This window comes from Lepus europaeus, chromosome 17 (genome assembly GCF_033115175.1).
Source record: "Lepus europaeus isolate LE1 chromosome 17, mLepTim1.pri, whole genome shotgun sequence".
Lineage (NCBI taxonomy): Eukaryota > Metazoa > Chordata > Mammalia > Lagomorpha > Leporidae > Lepus > Lepus europaeus.
In genome coordinates this window covers 68,157,469-68,177,106 of record NC_084843.1, presented here as the reverse complement: position 1 = coordinate 68,177,106, position 19,638 = coordinate 68,157,469, and the positions used below count along the sequence as shown (strand labels likewise).

The 19,638-nt window shown below is 58.4% G+C and overlaps 1 protein-coding gene across 1 annotated transcript in view; it reads left to right on the top strand.

Moving 5' to 3' along the window:
* Positions 1–12,845, top strand: part of ZCCHC24 (zinc finger CCHC-type containing 24) — a 56,709-nt gene extending 43,864 nt beyond the window's left edge. Inside the window, exons 3-4 of the mRNA XM_062213965.1 lie at positions 3,048–3,212; positions 9,076–12,845. Of these exons, the coding sequence (XP_062069949.1) occupies positions 3,048–3,212; positions 9,076–9,189 (279 nt within the window). The 3' untranslated portion in view covers positions 9,190–12,845. The remainder of the gene's footprint in view (positions 1–3,047; positions 3,213–9,075) is intronic.
* Positions 12,846–19,638: the final 6,793 nt, after the last annotated feature.

Sequence of the window (19,638 nt, the reverse complement as noted above, 5' to 3'; positions counted from 1 at the left end):
AGGATCTACACACACACACACGAGTGCATCACGGCCGCCCAGCAGCCGCGGCTGGCAGCCCTGTGACATCAGCAAGGTACAGAAATGCTGAGCGACTTCCCAAGCCCCCCAGGTCGTCACAGGCAGAGCCAGGATGTGATGGAGTCACCTCCCACACGGTGGGGTGTCAGAGGCCAGCCTTCCCGGTGTGTGGTGCCTGGCCAGACAGCCACTGTGGGGCTGGCATGTGGAGGCCACCAGCAGGTGCCGGAGGCCAGGCGCCCCATCCTCGGGCCCTGGCCGGCAGCTCCAGGGCTGCAGCTGCTCTCATTACGCACGTGGCCACGCTTCCTGCCCCAGCCCTTGCTCTCCTCCTTCATCCTCCCTTTGGTCCACTGTCTCCTTTTTTCTGCATGGGTTTCCTTCCTGTTCGTGGCTGAAGCCAAGGCTTTCTGGAAATGCAATTTGCAGAGTCTGTCTCCAGTCCTGCCCCAGAGCCCCCACTTCACTCTGTTTCCTGGGGTGACTTGACCCCTCCCTATGACACTTTGACCCCTGCCCTTTGGCCTGGCTATGTGAGCTCAGACACCAGGTCTCATCAGCTCTCTGAGCCAGGAGGCCCGCAGAACCAGACCTCAGCTTGGGCCTGGCTGGTGACAGTCCCCAGAGTACCAGATCCTACCCCAGGGAGGTGCCCCACCCCTACCCTTGTGCCTTCACCCCCTTGTAGCAGGGTTGAGGCCTCTCAGAGCAGGGATGTGGGAGAATGAGCCCATCTGGAGCTTGCTTTCAGAATGGCAAGAGTAGGGAAACTGAGGCACCAAGTGGAAGAGAAGGAGGCACAGGAGGGGTCAGAGGACCCCCACTAACTTGAGACCGACAGAGCTCCCTGTGACCCCAGGGGCACCATGTGACCCCTGTACTACCATCTGATTATTCCCTGAGTGCTCCCCTCCCATAACTGGATCCCTTGGGTGACTGAGCCCTGAGCCTGCCCGGAACGTACAGGAGAAGATCGGGGCAGTGCTGTTGTCACCGTCTGAGTTCAGATTTGTGCACTCAGCACCTGAAACTCTAGTAAGCCGTCACCAAGTCGTGGCAAGGGCTCCTGGGGAAGTGAGACCCCGATTCCCAAAGGGGAATCGTTCCTGTGTGTGGTGCTGGACAGCTCCATAGCGGTCAGCAGGGACGGTGCCCCTGGTGCCCCCGGCTCTCCTCCTGGGTGCAGGCCTCGCGGGTTAAGCCCCTGGACAACCTTACCTGGTGGTTACCTTCATCGTCCCTGTTGAAGTAACCTGCCCAAGATCACAGGGCTGGGATTTCAGAACCGAGTCTGGGATCCTAACCACTGTGCCCACATCCAGCCCTCTGTACCCGTTCACCCCACATCTGCAGACTCCACCAACCAGGGGCGAATTCAGTACAGAAATTGCACCTGTAATGAACATGTTCGGACTGTGTCTCTTGTCATTATTCCTTAAACAATGCAAGGTGACCAGTATTTATGTAGCACTTGCGCTGAATGAGGTAGTATAAATAATCTAGGGGTGATTCAAAGCGTTCGGGAGGATTTGCAGAAGTTACATGCAAATACTGTGCCGTTGTCTATTTTGAGCGCCTGTGGATTTTCATATCCACGAGGCTCCAAGAACCATCTCCCATGGATACCACGAGATGGCTGTACTTCATAAATGGGTGCTCGCCTGGGAAGATGTTACCATGGAAACGGGACATCACACAGCCCAGGGCTTCTGAAACTTAATGACCTATGAGTTCCCTAGGTCTCATGTGCAAATGCAGATTCTGATTCAGCACCAGGCAGGGCTTAAGAGTCCACGTTTCTAGCAGGTGACTCCGGCCCTGTGGACCAGACTTTGAATCATCTCGATGTACAGCTTGTGTTGAGCCTGCGAGGGCCACTTAGTAAGATAAATGCAGAGAGCAGTTGGCCAGCACAGAGGGGACAGCCACTCCTCAACCCCAGCCAGCAAGAATTCTAGACCAGTGTCCTCATGTCTCTGGGAACTCTCCCATTTTCAAGTACTGCTGTAACTAGCCCAACTTTTAAAAATACCCTGCAGCCCCAAGTGAGAAACAACCCAAACATATTTACCCAGTCTGACAAATGGGTACAACCACCGTGGCACATTTCTGCAGTGAGCTATTATTTGGCAACTTTGAAAGCCGCCCTTGTAAGTGAAAGAAATTGGACACAAAAGGAAACACATGGTCTGTTTCACTTATGTCTAGAGCAAGAAGGCTGTAGACAGTACACTAGTGGCTTCCTAGGGCTGGGAGGGGTGAGTGTAGCAGGTTGATAAGGAGTAACTATTATTATATCCTCCTATGGGCAAGATACACAAGATTATTCATTGTAGTATTGTCTAGGATAACAGAAGAATGAAAACTACTAGATGTTGTGAAATAGTGACGCAGTGGGGATGCACCTGAGCTTGTGTGGTGGACTGGGTTCTGAAACAGAGTACGCTAGGTCGACTTGTACCGGGTGAGGGAACGCCAAGGAAGACAGACCAGATGTACAACCTGTGTCCCTCTGCATGTGAGAAGAGAAGTCCTGTGTGCGCACATGCATGTGCTGTATGTGTTTGTGAAGGCAAAGTCACCCTCAGGGTGGCTTAAGGGAATGGAAGGCGGCCTCCAGGGAGGGCAGCCGGGACCAGGGACCAGGGACCAGGGACCGGGGCGGCTCGTTTTCCCTGCAGACACTGTGCCTGTGTGGTTTCTTCAATAGCCTTTAAACTGCAACCTGGGATGGCCACAAGCACCTGTGTGCAGGTGCACGCCACCACCAGCTGCCCCTGTATGGCATCTGCGTTAAGAAAGCACCTCACCCACCGCCTCCTCTCTTCTCTGCACCCCAGGAGGCTCCCAGCCTTGGGTTCTCTGTGTGCTCGGTGGTGGTGGTGGTGGGTGCCTGGGTGTTCCCCAGACTGGGGACAGGAGGTGCCTGCGGGAAGGGCAGGAGGGATTGGAAGACTGACGATGGGGGTCCCACACGGGCATCTTCCTGACCTCTGACCTCCCCATCCCCCGTGTTTGCTCTGCAGGCACGCCCCAAAGGCGAGGGGCTGACGCCGTACCAGGGCAAAAAGCGCTGCTTCGGCGAGTACAAGTGCCCCAAGTGCAAGAGAAAATGGATGAGCGGCAACTCGTGGGCCAACATGGGGCAGGAGTGCATCAAGTGCCACATCAACGTGTACCCGCACAAGCAGGTGAGCGGGGCCGCACTCCCAGGAAGAGCCCCCGAGGGCCACCTGTCCCCTTCTTGGGCCTCCGGTCACTCCTCGCAAGGAGGGTGAGACCAGTGTGGTCTTTCCTTGTCTCCTCTGAGACAGGGTGAAGAGAGGGAGTCCGTTTCCCCAAGAATGGAAGGGGGCGCTAACAGGGCACCATTGTGGTCCTGAGAAGGGAGGAACAGGAACGGGGTGTCAGGACAGCAGGATGCTGCACAAGGAGTGCATTTTGTTTGTTTATTCATGCAGGGGACACGTGGGGACAGGGCGGCTGCTGGGCACCGGGCACAGTGCCCGTGGCAGGGGGTGGAGACAACTCGCCCCAGGGAAGACCTGCTGAAGGCAGGCCGCAGAGAGAGAGCCACTCAGAGAGGGTGACCTTAACTCAGAGGTGAGAGAGGCCACTGGGGGCACCTTGCAAGGTCCGGAAGAAGGCAGAGGCTGGGGCTAAAGGGCCAGGAGAGGGGGCACCTTGTCCCTCAGCCTGGAAGGGAGGCAGGGGGAGCTCACGGGGCTGATGGTGCCAGGAGGAAGAGCCTCACGTCCAAGGCTTCTGCTTTCTGAATGAAAGTGGAGGCAGGGTTCTCAGGGGCACTCGGGGAGGGGCGGCAGGCCCGAGGGAGGACGGTGACCACAGCTGTCCCAGCACGGCTCACCGGGCACACGCGGGCGGACCCAGGGAACAGCGGGGTTTGGGGCATGGAGGGCTGGCTGGGCAGGAGGTCGGAGCTGGGGCGTCCTTGTACAAGTGCAACGATCATGCATTGTCCCCGTGTCAGCGCCTATGCAGCAAGGACTGGAAGCCCACGGGACCCTGGTGGAGAGGGAGGACGCGGTGGGGCCTGGGGCTGGGTGGAGGGGAGGTGGGGGCCGAGGTCTGGGTGTGGCTGAGGAGGGGCACCAGGGGTGAGGCAGTTGGGGGCCTGGCTGCTGCCGTTGCAAGGGTTCATTGCCTCTCACGGGACATCCTTCCCCGAAGGCTCCTCCTGAGCCAGGCCTGTGCCAGCCCGCAGGAAGGTGAGGGTCAGGGGGCTGCCAGAGGGAGAGCTCAGTTAGGCAGGCTTAGCCATCAGTCTTCAGAGGGAGCCTGGCTGGACCTGGTCGTGATGGCCGCCGGGGGCCTTGGCTGAGCCCGCACAATCTTCACATGTGTCCTTGTGCCCACCAGGGCACAGTGAGCAGTCGTGGGTCCCCAAGAGCTGCAGAGCCTTCCTAGGTCTCCAGGTGGGAGCCCCGATTTGAGCATGCACCTGTGTTTGGAGGGAGCCCACACAGCCGTCGGGAGTGGCCCATGGGCCAGCCAGCTTGGCCCCCTCCGGAGCCCTGGGTGTGCTACAGCCGTGTGCTGGGTCGGGCTCCCCGGCACTTCTGCAAGTCGTCCTGCCTGTCCTCCCTTCAGCCACCCCATGAGGGCAGCCATGTTGTTCCCCTCATTTTACAGGGAGGAAACTGAGGCACAGGACCCAAGGTCCTCAGAGAGGCTGGGAGCGAGCGGGTTGGGGGTTGGTGTGAAGAGCAGAGTGGGCAGATGAGGGGCCTGGGGGGAGGAGGGGAGCAGGGAGGGGGCGTCAGGTGCCTGGCCGGGGCCAGACGTTGCAAACAATCTGTTTCTTCAGTGGCCCGGGCCTTATGACTCTGCACCTTCGGGGGCCCAGCAGAGGTGCAGGGCCCGGCTCACACACCTGAAGCCGGAGGGAGGACAGGGCTCCCCACGGTGGCGGCAGCCTCCTCAGCCCTACCCCTACATTGTACCAGCATCTGGCAGGCAGGGCTCGCCGCCATGTGCCTTCCTCCAGGCCAGGCCTATTCCTGGCTTGTACCAGCGTTCCCGGGGTGAGGGGGTGGGGGCCAGGGCCTTCCCTGCCGGGCTCAGACCAAGCGCAGTTTCCCTATGCCTCCCGTCCCCCGTCTCCATCCCCAGGGTGGGAGCCTCCACCTGTGAGGCTCTTGCCAGGGCACCAGCCAGCATTTACTGAGCCCCTACTATGTGCGGTAGGGGGCAGAGGCCCAAGAAGAGGTGGCATCCGAGCGGGGTGGCCCAGGCAGCCAGCGTCAAGGGGCCCAGGTCCAGGTCTCCTCTCCCGGGCTCACAGGGCTCTTCTTCCACAGGGAGGCCCAGAGCTGGGGAAGGGGCTGGGGGGGTGACCCCTCCCATCGCCCCAGCAGGAGGGGCCCTTTGAAGAGCTAGGTGGGGGGGACGCTCAGAGCCCCTCCCGCTGGGGGTGAAGAAGGGCTGGGGGATCTCTCCCGCCCCTGAGCTGACCCGGGCAGCATCCTCTCCTGAGAACCCCGCCCTCCCCCGCTGCGCCCCCACATCTGTTTCCTGTCAGGCTCCAGCTGCAGCTGCCCCCTGCCGGCCCGGCCTCCCTGCAGGGGGCGGGGGTGGCCCCAGGCTGGGATCAGTCCCAGCTGCTGAGTGTCTTCCCATGACAGAGGGGAGTCATCCTGACAGCTTCCCCACGCTCCCACCAGCGCCAGGCGGGCCAGGGTCCCCCCGGGGGAGCAGCCCCAACAGGGTCACTCACGGCCAAGGGAGGCCTTGTCCGCCAGGGCCCACAGGCTCTCCTGCCCCCAGCCCACGACGTAACAGTGAGAATACACAAAGGTAACACTGGCCAGTGTTTCCGTGCGTTCTCTGTGCCCAGCTGTATTCCCATGTTCCCATCACTCTGCAGGCGTTATCCTAGTTACTCTTCATAGCAAACCTAGCCAGTCGGTACACGTATTGGCCCTAGTGGAGATACCGGCAGAGTATTCCAGAATCATCTCTCTTTATCCTCAAGATTCATTGACTGAAAGCCAGAGTGACAGAGAGAGGGAGAGACACAGAGAAATAGATCTTCCATCTGCGAGTTTACTCCCAAATGGCTGCAACGACTGGGGCTGGGCCAGGCTGAAGCCAGGAGCCTGGAACTCCATCTGGGCCTTCTATGTGGGTGGCAGGGACCCAAGCACTTGGACCATCTTCAGCTGCTTTCCCAGATGCGTGAGCAGGGAACTGAATGGCAAGTGGAGCAGCTAGGACTCGAACTGGTGCTCTTATATGAGATGCTGGCATTGCAGGCAGCAGCTTAACCTACTGCGCTACAATCCCCGCCCCTAGAATGGTCTTTAGGACAAGCCAGAGATAGTCCCCATCAGCGGACCTGCTGAACCCAGAGGGTGGAAGCCCCAGCTGGCCGGGCAGCCAAACAGGTGCTTGTGAATTCCTAGGGGAGAGCCGTGCTTGGGGAAGGAGGCACCCCCACCCCACACAGGGCACAGCACTGAGGGAGGGTTCTGCCCTCGGTGCAGAAGCCAGGGGCCTGCAACAGGCAAGGAGGGAGGGTGTGAGGCCTGTGGTGGAGACAGAGCTGGGCGGGAGTGGGGGCAGCTGACAGGTGGTGGGCAGTGTGCCCCTTTACAGCATGGAGATTGCAAGCAGTAGACCACCACACACATACACACACACCTTGTTTGCTGTAGGCCCCTGGGCAAGACCCTATATATCCTGGAGCCTCAGTTTCCCCCTGCGTAGGGCAGATGGCAACACACCCCTCACTCGGGCCTGCCTTTGCCACAGGAAGTATAAACCATCGAGAGCACTGTGGTGTCGGGCCTGCAGCCTCTATGGCTCCCCCTGGAAGGCCAGCTCAGGGAGGGGCCCTGGCCAGCAGGGCTGGGGGATAGGAGGGTAGGGGAAGGGGCTAGAGACCAGGCTGGGTTTGGTGTGGAAGAAGGGAAGACTTAGGGACCCATGGGAGACCCCTGTGTGGCTGGGCTGTCTGGGATGAGGGTCCCGGCAGCTGAGTGCAGGCCAGGGTGAGAAAGTGCTTCCTCCATAAGTGTATGCAGGGAGCTGCAGAGAGCTGAGCCAGCGAGAGCCCCCGCCCTGGGACCCGCGAGCCCTCCCTCAAGCCCACCCTCAGATGGCGAGGTGGAGGAGCAGAGGGGTCACAAGGCCAGTCCCAGGTCACGCAGCTCCCAGGGAGCAGAGCTGACCTGGGAGCCCGGGTCTGACATGCGGTCAAACTTGTTCTCCTCTCGCTTAGCCAGGCTGGAGTCTGGACAGGGAAGCTGGCCATCTGGATGCCCCTCGAGATGGGGCTCCAGCTCTTTTATTACAGGTTTATTTCTTTAATTGAAAGGTAGAGTGACAGAGAGAGAGGGAGAGGCAGACACAGAAACCTTCCATCCACTGGTTCACATCCAAATAAGCCACAGTGGCCAGGCCATTGCCTGGAACTCCATCCGGGTCTCCCACATGGGTGGCAGGGACCCAAGTGTTTTGGTCATCTTCTGCTGCTTTCCCAGGCACCTAAGCAGAGCAGCTGGGACTGACGCAAGCTCCAGTATGGGATGCCCACATGACAAATGGCAGCTTAACCGGCTGTGCCACAGTGCCGGCCCTGGTGCTCTGACTTCTTGCCCCTGTCCCAAGCCTTTCCTCTGTGGCTTTAAGCCCGGAAGCACAGGCTGGGTTTCATGATGCCTGGATCAGTTGCCTGCTACCTGCATTCCCCACCCTCACTTAGAGCCCCACCGTCTCATCCGTTCCCCCAACTGCTCTGACGGTCAGCTGGGACCAGGACTGCACACTGGGCAGAAAAGCCAGGGCCTCTGCCACCCTCAGCTGCCCTCCCATGACCATTCTGGGTCACGGTCACTAGCATCAGGTTCCCTTGCCCTCGCCTCCCTGGGCAGCTCCCTGCGAGTGCCCCCATGTCGGTGCCGGGGTCCTAGGCCGGGGCTGGTGCTGGAGAGAGGAGGGCGTCTCCCTGACCCGGCCAAGAGGCCACGGCTCAGGAGGGGCTCCCGGTGCCCTGCACATGTTTTCCTGGTTTTTGAGAGCCTGGAAGGGAAGGGAAGGGGAGCAGGGGACAGGCCTGTGCTGGTCCATGCCCGACACAGCCCCCTCTGCAAATGACCAGCTGTCTGTCTGTCTCCTCCCGGAACCCTGCAAGCAGAACGCTGCGAATAGCCCAGTTCACAGACGTGGAGACAGACACACAGCGTGGGTGACCGGTCGCCTGTCTTCTCTGGGCCACCTCGGTTCCCCAGATAGGAAACAGTGAGGTTCTGCCTGTGTGGCCACTCAGCAAACAGGCCACGCCCCGGATGTGGGGTGACCGCACTTGGCTGCCCCGATGGAGCTAAGGACTGGCTCGCCCCAAGCCTGAAGCGCCGGGACTGTGTCCAGGTGACGCTTTCCTTGGATCCTGAGGCGGCCTGAGCAGGTATGGGGTGACAGGTGGTCAGGAAGATGCTGGGATCAGATGTAGGCTGGGGTCTCCCTGGCTCTGGGTCCCAGTTTCCTAATCTGGTCAATGTCCTTGTTCCTCTGTCCTGCCTGTTTGCCGGATTTTTGTGAGCTTCAGGTCATGGGGGAAAGCAAAGTGGTGTGTAAAGGGACCCCCGCCCCACCCCGGTGTTCCAGGTACAAGACCCCTCCCCCATGGCCCAGGTGCTTGGGCCCTGCACCCTATGGGAGACCAAGAGAAGCACCTGGCTCCTGCCTCTGGATCAGCGCGGTGCGCCGGCTGCAGCGCGCCGGCCGCGGCGGCCATTGGAGGGTGAACCAACGGCAAAGGAAGATCTTTCTCTGTCTCTCTCTCTCTCTCACTGTCCACTCTGCCTGTCAAAAAAAAGAAAAGAAAAAAGACCCCTCCCCCAGCTCTGGCACCCACCCAGGGCCTTGGCCTGTGCCTCCTGGGAGACAGACAGCTGCAAACAGGCAAGAGGTAGGAGGAGGGTCCTGGGGTCTTAGCTGAACCACCTCTGACTACAGGTTCTCTCTCTGCCTCTGTGTTTCTCTCTCTCTCTCCCCACCTGCCTTGGGCCCCCGTCCTCCTGCTCTCTGCAGAGACCCCTGGAGAAGCCCGACGGCCTGGACGTGTCTGACCAGAGCAAGGAGCACCCGCAGCACCTGTGTGAGAAGTGCAAGGTCCTGGGCTACTATTGCCGCCGCGTCCAGTGACCACCGCCGCCGCCCACTTGCCCGCCCACAGCCGTCCTCCTGCCAGCCCAAGCCGACAGCACCCGCTGTGTGTGCCCTGGGCTCGGGGCGGAGGGCGGACTCCCGGGTCTTGTCTTGTGTGTGTTGACAAACACTGTTGTTGACCTTGCTGCTCCCGCAGGTGGTGGGAGGTGGCGGCTCCAGGAATCTGGTGGGCCTGCGGGCTCCGGGGCCAGGCCCAAGGCCAGCAGGAGTCAGCACCCAGCCCTTGGTGTCCCTGAGAGTCCCTTTGGGGTCATCAGCCTTGCATTGGCCACAAGTGCACTAAATTTACTGTGAATCCCAGTACCCGCAGGGGGCCGTCTCCCACCGCACCGTCCCTCCCCTCGGCCAGCCTCAGCTTCTTGTCCTGTTGCAATCAGTGAGCACAGCAAGCAGAAGCCTGGTGCAGCAGCTGCCGGGGCCATGGGTCCCTCTGGGCCCTACCCATGGAGGCCCAGATCTGGCCTGCCTCTGATGTCACTGGTGTTGCACCTGGGCGCTGCACCCCCGCCACCCTGGACCCAGACAGGCAGAGGTCAGGGGCAGGGAGGCCCTGAATGCGGGCCTTTACTCCCACCCCCAGCCCCCACCTCACACCTGCCCACTGCCCGGGCTCCACCAGCCCCCTGCCCTCCCACCCGCACAGGACAAATAGTCCTGGTGATGGCAGAGATGCCCAGCCTGGCCCCTCCCTGGTAAGAAGGACACGGGCCTGGCTTTTGCTGCCCACAGAGGGCTTCTCCTCTCTGGGCCTCAGTGTGCCCGTGAGTGCGGTGAGAGAGTGACACCGGAAAGCCAAGTGGCCCGTTTCGGGTCCCACGATCTGCAGCTCAGAGCCGTCTCCTGGAACAAAGGGCTCCATTTGGAGAGTTGCAGGGGGCCGGGATCATGGGTGGGGCTGTAGCCGTCACCATCATCCCCCAGTGGTCACTTAGGCAGGCAGCCTGAGGGAGCCATGTCCTTTTCCCATGCTGCCCTGGCCCTGCCTGTTGTCCTTTGTCCCAGTAACACAAAAAGACCCCACCACCACCGCCACCCACCTAGGCCTCCCCAGCTCCTCTCACAGGCCGCCCAGGGACAAGCTGCAGAGCCTCTGGTTTGGGAACTGGGGACAATGACTTCCTACGTCCCTAGGGAGCAGGGAGGCCCCTGTCCCCTGCGGTGAGAAGTCTCTGCCATCTTCCTCCCCCTTCCAGGGAGAGAGGGACCTGGCCGGCACCACTGGGTCGGCTGCCTTTGCCCCAACATTGTGCCTCTATGGAAAAAAAAAAAATCAGACCACAAAACAGGCCTGAAATCCAGTGTTTACCAAGGCTGAAGGACGCCGGTCTGGTGCCCAGCGGCCTTCTGTTTGCAAATGAAAATGCTGTGTGCGTGGGAGGAGTGACAGTGAAGTGTTCCGCAGAGGTCCGGAGTGCGAGTGAGGAGTAGGCGGGCGCGGGGCGGGCTGGGTTTGGGGGCCATCCGTCTGAGCACCGAGCAAAGGTGTGCGTGCTGCAGCCCCGCCCGCCAGGGGGCAGCAGGCCCTACCTGTGGCAGACTGGACACCCTGCCGCCCTGAGCACTGCATTGCTTAGCTGCTCCCTGTCCGTCCAGGATGTCGGGGAGAGCTGGGGCCGGGGGAGCTCTGGCCCAAGGCCTCTGTCCCCAGGACCGAGCTGGTGCTGTCAGTCACGGGGCACCTCTAAAGAGGAGGTTGGCAGTGACGGGCTCTGTACTTGCCTGAGGTCAAACCCACAGGGACCCTGGGCCCAGGGCTGCGGGACACCTGCTACCTGGGCTGCAGAGGTTGGGGAAGCACCCCCCCCAAGAGAACCCAGGCTCCACAGGGCAAAAGGAGATGGGCTATCACCCCAACAGGACCTCTCAGTGGGCATGTCCAGCTGGCAGCCACTGCCCTGACCATCTGCACAGAGCCTGTCACCTGTCACCTTGGGGGTGGGTCCTCCAGCCTGTAGCAGCCCCTCCACGTCCCTCCCCACCCCCCAAGCCCTTGCACTGTTCTAGCTGAATCTGGGAGCCACTGCTGCCCAGGCTGGTACTTGGAGAATTAAGTGCTCAGCGGGCCAGGGAGCCCAGCGGATGAGAAAGTGTGATTTTAGTACGTTCAAAAGGGACAATCGCTGGTAGTTAGAAGATGTGGCTGTCTAGTTGGAAGAGAATGGGGTTTACCCCGTATGAAGTATTCGATAGCTCTACTTGTGAATTTGTATTTATTTTGAGTTATACTTGACACAGAATTCCTTTTTTTAAAAAAATACTATGTGTGTATTTTGGAAAAAAAATTCATAGATGTTAAAATTTCTGCATGGTTACCGATTTTTCTTACAAAACTGAATTTGATAGCTTTTCCCGAAAAAGATCTTCACAGCGATTTTTGTCTGTATATATTTGAGGGCCTTTTTTTTTTTTATAAAAAAAAAAAGAAAAGAAAAGAAAAATACAATTGCCTGACTTTTGACATTGAAGAAACAAACAAAAAGAGGCATTTTCAAAACTTCAGATTCCAGGAGGGCCGGCGAATATCAAACACAGATTTCTGGAAGTATTTGCAAACCTTCTGGTTGAGCTACAAGAAAATATTGATGGTGAGAACTGTCCTCTTTTTTTCCTGTTACTGGGTTTGTTGTTTTACTATGCTTTGGTCTGTAAAAAAAAGTATGCCGCTGAGCTACACAAAGAAGGAAATATTGTCGACATAGAATATTATATGAGGTTGGTACATAATTATGATGAGAAAAAAAAAAAAAACCTTTGCAATTCTTGAAGCCATGGTGTTGTTATCCTGTGTTGTTCTCCTTGGATGAAAATATCAGTATTAAGTAGCCAGCATATCATTCACGTGTTTAGACGTATTAATGTGTTCTTGTCCTGTATGTATATGTATGTGTATTTTGGAAAGTATTGCCTTTTTTTTAAGAGACGCTATTATTAGATACACAGCGGAAAAGGGAACAGTGCCCCTTCGTGCCTCTTCCGTTCGGATAACCAGCACAGTTGTAATCTCTTGCACCTTCTTACGATACCTTGTTATTACGGTCGTCTTGCTCTTGTAGGGCAGGCGGGGAGGGAGTGAGGGAAGAGGACACATTTGCCTGCTCTGGCCCTCTGTGGTCTGCCAGCCCCTGGGTCAGCGAGGAGGGATCTTCTCCCTGATCCTCTCTGAAGCTTTGTTGCCTGAGCCGGGCCTGGGGGGCCCCCTCCTCTTTGAACTTGGACTTATCCACCGGAGCCCCTACACCTGCCCTGCAGTGTCTAAATAGACTTGAATCTAACGAATATTTAATCCAACCTCACTCCACGGTAGCCCAGGGCAACAACTAACCCTGAACCTCGGAGCGTCACAGCCGTCAGTGAGGAGGCCGGGGAGGCGCTGCTGGCACCGGGATTCATCCGTCCTGGTGGCCGGGTGGCTGGTCGACCTTCTCCGCTCGGTGTGACGATCCTGTCCGTGCCTGCGTCTGTTACTACGTGTGTGTCCAGCTAAAAAGACAAACAGAGCCCGTGGCCCAGCTCGGAGGCTGCCCTCGGGATGGCATTCCGTTGTGTGCCTTATTCCTGGAGAATCTGTATACGGCTTGCCTATAGAAACATAGCCTTTTCATGTTGTATTAAACGGACTTTGAAAAGCGAGAGGCTCACGGGTTTCCTTGTTGAAACAGGTGCTGGTCATTTTCACAGGGGCATGAGGCAGCGCGGGGGAGGGAGGGACTTGCGGCCACCCTGCAGCTCACCTAGTCTGGGTCATCTCATCCCTGCCCCTACTCCTCCCAGCCCCTCTGTCCCCAAGGGAACCCCCTCTCCAGGGCTTGGTCCTCCCCAGACTGGGCGAGATTGTCGGCAGATTAGGTCACACATTAGCTTGGGCTTCCCGGGTGACCATATATAGGAGTGAATCTGCAGCCCCAGGCCTCCCACCAGCATGAGCCCTGGTCCCCTCGCCCGGCCCAGCCTTGGGCATCACATGGAACAAATGGAAGTGTCCAGGTCGGGGATCAGGGAGCCGCTGGCCTGGGCGGAGCTGTTCCCAGGTGGGGCTCAGCCTTGCGGATCAGCAGAGCCACCTGCACTGGCTGTACATCTGCCGAAGCCTTGGCCCAGCCCAGCGTCACTGGGAAATGGGTCTGGGAGTGCCCTCGGGTTTTTAAGATTTATTTATTTGTTTGAAAGGCAGAGTCACAGAGAGACAGAGGCAGAGAGAGTGGGAGAAGTCTTCCATCTGCTGGTTCACTCTCCAAATGGCCGCAACATCTAGAGCTGGGCTGATCCGAAAGCCAGGACGTGGGTGCAGGGGCCCAAGGACTGTGGGCCATCTTGTACTTCTTGCCCAGGCCATGGCAGAGAGCCAGATGGGAAGTGGAACAGCTGGGACTCGAACCGGCGCCCCATGGGATGCTGACGCTGCAGGCAGAGGCTCTACCTGCTATGCCACAGCGCCAGCCCCCAAAGCCCTTGGGTTTTAAGGCCTACCCCAACCAGGCCAGACCATTGTGCCTCCGGTTGCAAAGCCCCGGGGCTCTGAGGGAGTCTCCTGAGGTCTCCTAGGGCCCCCCTATGGGGAAGTCAGCTGAGAAGCCAGGGGGCTGGGAGCCCTGCGCTGAGAGAGGGCATCTGGTCCTCACCTCCAGCTGGTGGTTGCTAAGAATAATGGTGCATGCAGGAAACCTGGAAATTGCTATCGCTCCAGGCGGTTTTCCAAGGCTGAGATCGTGGCAGCCACCCGGCTAAGTGTCTAGGTAGGGCACAGGTCAAAGCGGTGCCCATGGGCCAGCAGAGGAAACGCACAGCGACGGCCAGTGTTGAGGTGCCGCAGGTGCAGCCACCACTCATGATGCCAGCGTCCCACTGCCGTGCAGCGCCAGTTCGAGTCCCAGCTGCTCTGCTTCTGATCCAGCGCCCTGCTAATGCCTGGGAAAGCAGCAGAGGATGGCCCAAGTGCTTGGGCCCCTGCCACCCATGTGGGAGACCCAGATGCAATTCCTGGCTCTTAGCTTTGGCGTATTGTACAGATAACACAGCCTTGAGCACAAGACCCACACGCTGCTTGGCACCAGGGGTCCAGGGGCACGTGAATCTCTTGCTCCCATTTGTCTGCGGCCCAGGCAGGACCCCCTCACCAGAGACCACACAGGGGGGCCAGAGGGGGCCTGTGTGAGACTCAGGACCCCCGGGGTCCACTTGCTCACCCTGCAGCCTCGACCCAGCCCCCACTGTGTGCTGGGCCCTTGCCCCTGAACGTGTGTGTCAGGGTGCCTGCGCCCGTATGTTTGTTTTCTTTTGTTTTTCATGCAAAGAAAACAAACCCAAGTCCGCCACAGCCTGCATTTCAACATCGCTGAGAGCTGTGGTAGCCGGTAATTCCCCAGGACAGACAGGATTTCCGGTTGGACTTAATGCCCACGTTCAGAGGCAGCTGGCTGCCCAGGGCAGAGGAAGGAGCAGAGTGCCCCGGAGCGGGCCCCAGGGGCCCCAGGAGGATGGCCCCACTCTGGGCCCAAGCTGAGGCGCCCCTGGAGGGGCGAGATCTCCCCTCGGGTCATCCGGGGACAGGTGGCTGAGCCAGGAGCTAAATCCCTGGTTCCCAGGCTCCCACACCCTCAGACCTCCCCGCTCTCTTGCCAGGGGCGCCTGTCATTCCCCCAGCAGACCGAGGGCACTCAGCCCCTCCTGAGGACAGGCTCAGTGCCCTGGCCAGGCCTGGCCCCACCATGAGTCACCCTGACCCTGGGTGGGGGGCGTCCCAATGCCACCCTTGGAGCTGCTGCCTGGCCAGTACGCCTGCCTGCCTCCCGCGGTGTCTGGGGGCTGGGAAGAAGGAGCCAGGAGGAGTTGAGAGGCGGGGAGGGGGCAGGGTGCCAGGATGGGGTGGCCTCCCCACCCCTCCAGAGTCAGGCGTCTGGCTTCTCCCCCAGAGCTCTGGGCCGAGCCAGGAACAGCCTGTTCTGGGGCACAGGGGCCTCTCTGTCACCGCCCCCACCATGGATCCCCAGCCCTGGCTCAACACACACACACACACACAAATCACACACACATACATACGCACGCATTCACACACGCATACACACTTGCACATACTCGAAAAGGCACACACACATACAATCACACACATACACACTCACACACACACACAGACACCCCTACCCCAGCACTCATATGTACTAACACACTCACACACACTGCACTCATAAGCAGACACATACACATACTCACATGGACACACCGACAGACACACATGGTTGCACTGAGTGGACCTGTGCCCTCCTTTGAGGCCCGAGTGGCACTGCTGTGGGCAGGGTACACGGGACCTCCCAGCCAGCACCCACGCTGGAGCCACGGCCTGGTCCTCCCAGCCAGTGCCATACTAGATGATGAGGAAACTCCAGCTAGGACCCCAGGAAGGTGAGAGAGGCCACGCCCAAGTCCCAGGGAACAGGCAGAGCTCCACCCACTGGCTCACTCACTCCATGCCCCACACAAACAGAACAACGAAGACTGGTCAAGCTGAAGCCAGGAGCCAAAAACTCAGTCCAGGTCTCCCACATCCAGGCTTGAGCCATCTCGGGCTGCCTCCCAGGGTCTGCCTTAGCAGGAAGATGGCATTGGGAGCTGGGACTCAAACCCAGGTCCTCTGATAGGGGACACGGGCATCTTAGCCATGAGGCCAAACGTCCACTCAGCATTGTCACTTGACCTTGCACTGGCCCTGTGAGGTAGGGACTTCGACAGGTCCCCTTTTCACAGATGGGGGAGCTGGCAAAACACAGAGCCCGTCTCTTTGTCCCCTCCCATAGCCACCCCACCCCCAGCCTCAGCCCCAGGGGTACAGCAGATCTGGGGTTCCGCAGCTGTGCTGCCCTTCCAAACTGCCCGGCAGCTTCCCCCGGCCCCTCCACTCCACCCTGGGCCTCACCCCTGCCCAGCCTGCCCGAGAACTCTCCAGTGCAGGTCCCATGCTCACTGGAGGCCTTCGTGGAAGCCAGGCCCAACCCCCAAGGGGCCCCCTCCTTCCACCTCCATCCTTGGAAAGTCCCCAGGGGCCCCACGGGGTGGGATAGCCCTGCTCCTGCCCCCTCTGTGTCCCAGCATGCAGGTCAGGCCAGCACCTGGGCTCTGTCTCCTGGGCAGCCCCCAGGGGCTTCCAAGGCCACCACTCCCATCTCCACCAGGAGCAAGTCTTTCTCCCCGAGGCCCGGAGCTGAGCAGCACTCCAATGCCCACCATCACTGCTCCCCCCAGGCTCTGGGCAATTTGGTAAGTCCAGGACTGTGCTCATACAGGGCAAGGACTCTGGGGTCACTCGGATCCGACACCGAATTGCACGTGTCCCCTGAAGCTCTGGAAATGAGATCGAGGACCTGCCATGAACTACTGCGCCCACCTGAGCCCAGGGGGGTCCTGTGACTCCCTTCTCTGCCTCCTTCCCGGCCCCTCCAGCTCGGCGCCCCCACCAGCCGAGGCCACACCCCTCCCCGCCCAGGCACTTCACCCTGTCAACCTAGCTCTGACAGGGCTTCTGCCTTCCTTCCCCTGGTGAGGGAACCTTGCTTAGCGTGTAACTGGGAACGGGACCCCAACCTGGCACCGCCTTGGAGACTGCTCCCACCAACTGCCGCTCAGAATTCCCCCAGTAAGCGCCTCTGGCACCCGGCGGCTGATACCTGCTGCCCCCTGGTGGCTATAGCGGAGAATGCGACTTACTGCTGGTGGGCGCGCCTGTGCTGGAGGGAGATACAGGGGATTTTATTTCCCCACCTCCCGCCCGATCTCAAGGAAGCTTCAACCTGCCCAGTACAGGGCTCCCCGGGCCTCCTGCATCTCCATGTGTGCTCGAGTGAAACTGTCAAATGGTGATATCAGTAGTTTTCTCCTTGATTAGAAAAATAATGCATGGGGCCCAGCGCTGTGGCGCAGTAGGTTAATCCTCTGCCTGCGGCGCCGGCATCCCATATGGGCGCCATTCAAGCCCCAGCTGCTCCTCTTCCAATCCAGCTCTCTGCTATGACCTGGGAAAGCAGTGGAAGATGGCTCAAGCGTTTGAGCCCCTGCACCTGTGTGGGAGACCCGGAAGAACCTCCAGGATCCTGGCTTCTGATTGGCCCAGCTCCAGCCATTGTGGCCATTTGGGGAGTGAACCAGTGGATGGAAGACCTTTCTCTCTGTCTCTCCATCTCACTATCTGTAACTCTGCCTCTCAAATAAATAAATAAAATCTTTAAAAAAAAAAAAAGCATGCATGTCCAATATAAAGTGGTAATGACACAGAAAATAGGAGATAAACATTCTCAGGACCCCATTCCCCCACTTCCTCCATGTCAATGCTGTCTGGAGTGTTGCCGTATCCTGCCACTGTCTTCTTTCTTGTAGAAATGCTGTGACTTAGTGGGTAAAGTCACTGCCTGCAGTGCTGGCATCCCATATGGGCACCGGTTCAAGTCCCGGCTGCTTCACTTCCGATCCAGCTCTCTGCTGTGGCCTGGGAAAGCAGTGGAGGATAGCCCAAGTCCTTGGGCCCCTGCATCTGTGTCTGTGTGAGAGACCTGGAAGAAGCTCCTGGCTCCTGGATTCAGATCAGCTCAGCTCTGGCTGTTGTGGGCTTTTGGGGAATGAATTAGTGGATAGAAGCCCCCCCCCCCCCCCCCGCCACCCAACTCCTTCAAATAAATAAAGAAATTTTTTTAAAAAAGTGGAAAAGCCGTCCACACGATGGGAGAATGTGTATGCAACTCATGTAACTGGTAAGGGGGCTGTGGCTAGAATATGTAAAATGCTCTTACAATTCAACAAACACAAGTGGCCAAGAAGCACATGAGAACAGGCCCAGTATTGTTCATCACCAGGAGGATGAAAATCAGAACCGCAGAGAGCGGCCCCCTCACGTCCACAAGGACAGCTGCAATGAGCAAGATGGACAACAGTGAGTGTTGGGGGGGATACCCATGGAGAAGCTGAACCCTCACAGGCTGCTGGTAGGAAACGGCTTGACAGTTCTTAAAAAAAACCGAAGCACGGCACTTGCCCCGGAAACTCTTACGCCGTATGTAAAGTGGTATAGTATTATTTGCAGATGTTGTTCTGTAGGCCCTACAGAAATCACTAAAAATGTTAGCAATGAAATCTAATCACCCTAGTGGAAAAAAGAACGGACTCACTTCGGAGGAAAAAAAAAGCCCAAGAAGGCAAGAACAAAAGACAGGATGCACAGAAAACCCACGGTGATAGTCACGTGAGCCGTCAGTGGCTGGGGCTGGCTGGGAGGCCCTGCCTGGGACTTCTGCCTCCACGCCTGGGCCGGCTCGCTGGGTACCAGCCATCTGGGGTTACACTAAGCTTGGCCAGTAGAGGGCGCTAGAGAGGTTCTTTACTCTTCACCCGTCTTTTTCCCCTTAGAAGGTAAACCCCAGGGAGAGCCACTTTTTCTTACACTTCCCTGTGTTGTGTCTGTGTTCTGTGTGGACCCTGACACCAAGAGTGTTACCCAGGGTAAGAGCCGAGCTGCAGCACTCACTAATACATATTTCTAAATAGATGTACGGAGATGCAGTTCCCGTATAACACAACTCAGATACATGCAGCTGTCGCCAAAGCCAGCTTAGCACATTTTCATCACTCCGTAAAAAGACCTGGTGCAGGGGCGGACATGTGGCACAGCTCGTAGGGCACCGCTGGGGACGACTCCCATGGTGCAGTGTCTGGGTTCAAGTCCTGGCTCTGCTTCCACTTCCAGCCTCCTGCTCATACCCACCTGGGAGGCTTGGGTCCCGACATCCACGTGGGAGATCCAGGCGGAGTGTCAGGCTGAAGCCGGGAGCCTGGAACTCCACCCAGGTCTCCCATGTGTGTGGCAGGAACGCAAGCTCTTGGGCCGTCTTCTGCTGCTTTCCCAGGCGCATTAGCAGGGAGCTGGATCGGAAGTGGAGCAGCCGGGATCTCAGCTGTGGTCCAGGAATCTGCATGTTTTACAAGCAACCCTGCGTCGCTTTAGGCCTTAGCAGGCCCCGAGATCACTCACAGAAATCCCTTCTCTTAAAAAAAATATTTTATTTAGTTGAAAGGTAGAGTGAGAGAGAGAGAGAGAGAATCATTTGCTGGCTCACTCTCTGAATGTCTGCAAAGGCTGGAGCCCAGTTAGGCCCAAGTCAGGAGCCTGGAACTCCATCCGGGTGCCCCACGGAAAGCGAGCCTTGGCTCGCCTGGCTTAGAGGTGCAGCCGGTGTGGGCTGTGGGTGCTCAAACGGTTTGTCCGGGCCTCTGTTTCTGGTCTCTGGGGTGGCTGAAATTAGCTCACATCGAAGTCCTTAGCTCAGCAACTCACTAAAGGCAGGCTCCAAATACCGCAGTTCGACGCTTCTCAAAACCACAGACACGCCTTTTCTAGAAAACAGGATTTATTATCAAATTTAAGGTGAGCACAAGTAACTTCCAGAAACG